At 49.3% G+C, this 6,167-nt stretch overlaps 1 protein-coding gene across 3 annotated transcripts; it reads right to left on the bottom strand.

Moving 5' to 3' along the window:
- Positions 1-1,993: 1,993 nt before the first annotated feature.
- LOC125538086 (protein DETOXIFICATION 16-like) lies at positions 1,994-5,944 on the bottom strand. 3 transcript variants are annotated; one of them, XM_048701386.1, is made up of 9 exons: positions 5,744-5,944; positions 4,645-4,904; positions 3,990-4,534; positions 3,802-3,888; positions 3,668-3,724; positions 3,087-3,325; positions 2,790-2,908; positions 2,601-2,687; positions 1,994-2,479 (listed from the first exon to the last, which is right to left on the bottom strand). In XM_048701386.1, exons 2-9 carry the CDS (start codon positions 4,879-4,881, stop codon positions 2,420-2,422), a joined length of 1,431 nt encoding a protein of 476 aa, XP_048557343.1. In that variant the 5' UTR covers positions 4,882-4,904; positions 5,744-5,944; the 3' UTR covers positions 1,994-2,419. The 3 variants fall into 3 exon arrangements, with proteins under 3 accessions (XP_048557343.1, XP_048557344.1, XP_048557345.1); XM_048701387.1 differs by having other exon boundaries at positions 4,645-4,908; positions 5,744-5,937; XM_048701388.1 differs by lacking the exon at positions 5,744-5,944 and having other exon boundaries at positions 4,713-4,849.
- Positions 5,945-6,167: the final 223 nt, after the last annotated feature.

Genomic DNA, 6,167 nt, shown 5'->3' with positions numbered 1-6,167 from the left:
TAAAAAAATTGTTCAGAAATTTAGTAAAAAATGTTCACGATTTTGAAAAAATATCCGTGAGTTTTAAAAATGTTCGCAGTTTCAATTTTTTTTCATGATTTAAGAGTAACGAATTAGTAAAAATTAAACCATGATTTTGAAAATAATTTTCATCATTCCGGAAAACAAATCGTGAATTAATATATTTTCAGAAATTGAAAAACAAGAATAAAAATGAAAACATAAAATTAAAGAAAATAGAAAACGAAAAATAAAAACGAAGAAAGGAAAAGAAAAAACAAAAGAAAATAGAAAAAACCGTTCAGGGAAGGTTCTAGAACCTTCCCAAAACCGGTTGGGCGTGAAACCCCCGAAATGGGCCGGCCCATAGAAACAGCAGCGAGCGACGGCGCAGTACGTGCTATATAGGAACCCCGAGTCCTGAGTATGTTAGGCCAACTCCACCGCGCGACTCTATCCTGTCCGGCCTCGTCCGTTTGGAGTAAAAGGGACAAAAGAGGCAGCTCAGCGCGCGGGAGCAAACGGACTTTTGTCCGTTTTGTGTCCGCTTTCGACCCATCCGCGGCTCAAGTTTGCGCCGCTTTTGGGGTGAAACGGACATCACGCAGACGCGCCGGTCGTCTGCGCGTGTCCTCCCCTGGCCCGCCCGTCGGTGGCACAAGGCGGGCCTTTTTCTATCCGCCCCCTCCCTCCCTTCGGCCGCACCCCCTCCACTCTTCCCCACTCTTCCCCTCGCTGCCGCCGCCGCTGCCGCACCCCCTTCACTCTGCCGCCGCCGACGCGAGCTCGCCCAACCCCTTCCCCTCGGCGCCGCCGAGCTACCCAACCACGGCCACCTGGTTTGCGCACCCGCCGGCCGGTTTTGGGGCGGATCCGGTCGGTCTTGAGCTCGGCCGGCTGTGGGAGGCCGGGCCGCGCCATGGACTGGCCGGGCACCTCGCCGGAAGGCCCTGGCAGGGCCGCAAGGCCACTAGCCGCTCGAATCTGCATCGTCGATGGTCCGCCGACAGATACACGAATGGCGGTCGGCCGGACTCGGTGCTTGCCCAAAAGCTCGTCGGCGCACCGTTGCCACTCATTAAGTGCGACCACTGCCCAAGGATGGTCGTGCGCCGCGTGTCTACAATGCCGGAACATCCCGGATGGGTGTTCATCAAGTGCTTAAACGATGGGGTATGCGCTTTTCTTAGCTTCGGTTTGTACTCTAGATTTGACTAGTTGTGCTAACTTCAAATTTTGTTGTGTAGAATGGATGCAAGTTTTGGTATTGGGAAGAAGAGTACATCGATATATTGATAGAGCGAAATTTAGTACATGTTCGTGCACTTTTAGCTAGCATAGAGGTTGTAAATGAGACAAGTGCATTTGTTGCTAGATTAGAGGCTAGACATGAGACTAGGTCTGAGAAAGCAACATCTACTTCTGGCTTGAAGAAGAAAGGAGGATGCTAGATTGAGGCTCCTCCACAGATCAACAATGAGTGCATCGAGAAGGCCCTAACCCAACTCAAGGGGGCAGTTATGGAAGTTGGCTATCTTCTAAAATGTATTCTTATTCTTATTTTCTTTGGCCTTACTTTACTAGTCAAAATGTGATGATGTATTGTCATGTACCAAAAATAAATGAAAAAAAAAGTTAATGACTTGCAAAGAAAAAATGCACGTGGACAGGATGCAGCCGGGATGCGTCCGCGGCTAGGCGCACGGTCACCGCATCTCAGGACACGTCCGGTCACGACCCTAAATCCCTACCCAAATGAATAGAATTCGAACAAAACAGACGTTTATTTGGGGTCATAAGATGGAGTTGGCCTTAGGGTGCAGGATGCGGAGACTCGCCGGAGAAGGTCCGGGGTTCAAGGGATGGTCAGCCGACTGCTAGAGCAAGGCGTACATTGGTTAGTTGTCCGTTCTACAATGTTTTGCTGTCAGCAACCGATTTTACCTATTCTAGACAAAAAGAAAACAATTTTACCTTGGTACACACACCGAAGTACACACGTAATCACTGTAAATGACAAACAGTGACTGCATCCTTGTATTTCAGTTTTTCCACATCAGCAACCCAGACAAAACTATCTAATAGTATTTGTAACCAAGAAATTAATAATCTACTAAATTCTCAAAAAGAAAATGTTGCATCCATACTGCGAATTTTCTAGTACACACCACATTTTACTTTATTCCCTTATCATCGTATCAGCCTTTGCCTGTGAAAACATCCCGATCGTCTCACGTCTTCTACAAAAATCACCAATACAGATCACTCGTTGGGTGACGTTTCCTTCGAGGAAGCGGCACGGCCATGCTGGTGACATGGAGACAAAGCGGTAACCAAATTCCTGACGAGTTTCTTATCTCATTTGCCCAGCTAGCGTCCTGGTCCTGGCCAAGAGCAATTCTGCATCTTTGTTCCATGCTCATGTCGTCATGTCTAGAGGTAGGGACGAACTGAAGACTCTGTCCTTTGCCTTGAGAGCCTACACAAGAGAAATGCAAGATGATGAGCCACACATTATAAGAACTCGAGAGTTGAGACGCCGAGAAGCGGACGAAACAATGCGTGTGCGTGGTAGAAGTTTTGGTTTGAAATTTGCCCACCTCTTTATCCCAGTTGGTGCACATGGTAATGGCAAGCAGCAGCAGCATCTGCACGACTAGTCCGCAGATTATTCCGAACCACAGCCCCTGAATTTCAGGCACACATAGGTTTTGAGAGGTTTCTTTAAATGAGAAATACTACCAGTGAAGCTGGAACTTTCTGTAAGGCATGGGTGATAAAATCAGTACCATTCCGCCAAGATGGTAGACAAAGGCAAAGCATAGCGCCGCCGGGATACCGACAAGGTAGTATGCACTGAGGTTGACACAAGCACCGATCTTCTGCAAGCCACAGCCCCTAACAACACCTGGAATGTATATCAAGTACCCCACGTTGCAATCAGTACATCTTGAGTGTAACATTCACCGAGACACTGCATATTGATGTTCATCGAAATGATACCACACAAGAAGATGGACTAAAGTAGAATGAAATTCAGGAACTGTCTGCAACTACTTGGAATTTGCGTGGTCTATATTAGTTACCTGAAAGAACACATTGCAGATCGTCGAAAATGATGGACACGGAGAGAATAGGCATCATCCTCGCAATGTACTCCACCACTTTCTTCTCGTTGCTGTATGCATATCCCCATAGATTGCGCACCGAAATCATAATAAGTCCTAGCGACACACCCGTCGCGAGACCCAGAACCATGATCACGCGAGTAGCCAGACGTGCGGCTTCAGGTCGCCGAGCACCAAGCTCGTTCGAGACACGGGTGCTACAATCACAAGATACACGATTTCATTGCCACAATTGCTATACGATAAAGTTGTGGGTGTGTTTGGTTTGTGCCAAGGTTGCCCCACCAAAGCATTGGCTAGCCAAAATTTTGGTTGAGGTTTTGGTTGCCCATGATTTGGCCAACATTGACAAGAAAAATAAACTAGAGTTGGCTGGAGTTCATTGGCATGCCAAAAAATTGGCAACCATTCAAACAAAAACCAATCTTTGGGTCATGACCAAAATTTTGGTAAGGTGCCCTTTGGCCACAATCCAAACACACCCTACAGGCATGGCAATTGGCAAATGGTTACGAGTCTGTGTTGTTCAGTTGTAGTACCTTATGGCTGCCCCAAGCCCGAAGGGGATCATGAATGCCAACGAACCTGTGTTTAAGCTGCAAGGGGTTCGACATTTCCTGTCAGAAAAGGGCACACAGAATGTGAAACACTCCATGAAAATGCTGCAACTCACCTGATGGACAGCACGGATGCCTCGAGCTTAGGATTTGGGAGAAGTCCGGAGAGAAGCACCAGCAGCTCAAACGACCACCACTCTAAGCTGTGTACATGCAGGATCAGATTAAGTCAGAAGATGGACCATGAAAAAAATCTACCTGCAATGCAAATAATCTGAGGGGAGGGGCACAAGCTAAAACTCACCAAACCATGAGCGCAGATGGCACGGCGAGCTTCATGAAGCTAACGATGCCGCGGAACGCCTCCTTTGAGACCCCTGTCCAAGTGCTCTTGCAGGATGGAGAGAGCCTGATGTAGAGAGCCAGGATTGACACATTGGCCAGGTACGAGATGGCGTTGGCCAGGGCAGCGCCCTTGTTGCCCAGCCCAATCTTGTACACCAGCAACCAGCACACGAGCACGTGGCTGAGCGCCGTGATGCCCGAGCTCGCCATCACCGGGAGGACGATGTTCTGCGTCTGGAGGAACCGGACGTGGCACTGCAGCGGCCCATAGACGAACAATGCCGGAATCATCCATCGGATGTAGCTCCCCGCCCCCATGGCGATCTCCGGGTCCTGGCCGAAGAGCAGGAGGATCTGCCCGGTGTAGGCCCAGACCACCGCAACCACAACGCTCACCAGAGTGAGCACAAGGATGGCCCTCTGCTTGTAGATGCCGAGCAGGTAGTACTGCTTTGCCCCGAAGGCTTGCCCGCACAGTGTGTCCAAGCTGCTCGCCATGCCAGCCTAATAAGATGATCATGAACAGATACGAGAAAGAATATTCAGGTTGATGTTAGTTGTCCATTCAGGAGGATCAAAAATATGCAGGAGATGAATGGACATAACATATATACCAACAAGCTGAAGCCGGTGACACCGGCAAAGGAGGTGGCGATGGAGGCACTCGAGAGAGCGAGCTCACCGAGATGGCCGACGAACATGACCGAGATCATCTGCACGACGTTCTGCAGCAGGCATCCGGCGATGAGAGGCCCGGCCAGGTACAGCTGCTTCTTGACCTCAGTCACCACCAAGCTCTCCTTTGGCCCTCCAGTCTTGTCAACAAGGGACTCCTCCATGGTTGGCGACATACTTGAAATCTCACGCTCTTGTTCTGACTTGTGAAGAAGGTAGGTTTTAGCAAGTGAAGTGAGGGTATATTTATCATGTTTGGGGAAGAATATATTATACATAGCACGTAGTACTAATCAACCTTATCAGTATAGTATAGGCCTGCAGTCGATGACAAATTCAGGAAGGAAACCAAGGGGAAACAGAGGCACTGGCTTGGCAGCCAAGCTGAAGGTGCCCCTGAACCAGTCAATTTCAGCGTGCTCGAGTCAAGTGGAGTAAAGAATCTTTGTGAGAGAAAGGAGGCAGCTTGGCAGCCAAGCTCAAGACATCTGACACAATAAACTATCTGACAGGCAAGATTGAATCGAATGGAACAGTTAACGGCACATGCTTGATCGGCGCGTCTGCACTATTATAGTCAAAAGGTTGGAAAGCTACACGCGTAGATGATCTCATAGCCATAGGTAAAGAAAGCAATCACGGCCGGAGCTGGAGCCGCTCTCGTCGTCAGGGTCATGTGTCATATCCGACCCCTGACGTGCTACGGCCTGCTTCACGACGCAGACGCACACATAAAAGGGAATTTCCTAAGATGCAGACATGCAGTGTCATCAGTATCGGTTAACCACCCACCCCGTGGTTTATTCATACGAGATTCAGAATGGGTTCTTGAATTCGAGTTAAGCGGAGCAGGTTTTGGGACGCCCCCCTCTCTCGCTCTCATAACCTCCTGAATCAGGCATGGGCAACAGCGAATTTGGAGTTTGTGAGAAAGGAAATCCACGCAAAGAGCCAACTCATGAGACATCCAAGAGAAATTCTGGCAAACCTCTGCGATGGAGCAAAAAGATCAGGAAAGGGTGTGGACAAGAACCGTACCGCAGGCGCTGCAGGGCAGCGGCTCAGGCGGCCCCGGGGACGAAGGCCCCAAGAAGAAGTTGTCCCCGGCCGAGGCGGCGGCCACCGCGCACGACGGAGGCGGCTACGGGGATGATGGAGTGGTGTCCTATTGGCCCATTACGGAGCGGGGCGCATCGCTACTCCAAGACTTTTGTACGCCTCGGGCCCGTCCGCAGCCTGAGTTTCAAGAGTCACGAATAACCTCACGAAATGCCCGCTAAATATCGGTTGTGGAGTTTCAAGATTGATGAAGTTTCCACGCCTGGACTGAATGTTGTCTCTCACCGGAACATTCCGTTTAAACAAGACACATGGACATCATACGTAGGGTTTGATCCTTGAGATTATGGTATAACTACTCTGGTAACCATCGAATCACGTGTTGGTTCTTTTTGTCGGTGAG

Source organism: Triticum urartu, chromosome 2 (assembly GCF_003073215.2).
Source record: "Triticum urartu cultivar G1812 chromosome 2, Tu2.1, whole genome shotgun sequence".
Lineage (NCBI taxonomy): Eukaryota > Viridiplantae > Streptophyta > Magnoliopsida > Poales > Poaceae > Triticum > Triticum urartu.
Note: the sequence above shows the minus strand (reverse complement) of the source record. Positions and strands in the feature narration are given on the sequence as shown.

Bases quoted from the DNA above. Each gene is read 5' to 3' on its own strand.
- LOC125538086 (XM_048701386.1), bottom strand. From the start codon at position 4,881: ATGTCGCCAACCATGGAGGAGTCCCTTGTTGACAAGACTGGAGGGCCA. The intron at 3,326-3,667 runs GTACTACAACTG...TTGTGATTGTAG, and splicing joins GGGCTTGGGGCAGCCATAAG to CACCCGTGTCTCGAACGAGC. The intron at 2,688-2,789 runs GTACTGATTTTA...CCTGAAATTCAG, and splicing joins TCTACCATCTTGGCGGAATG to GGGCTGTGGTTCGGAATAAT.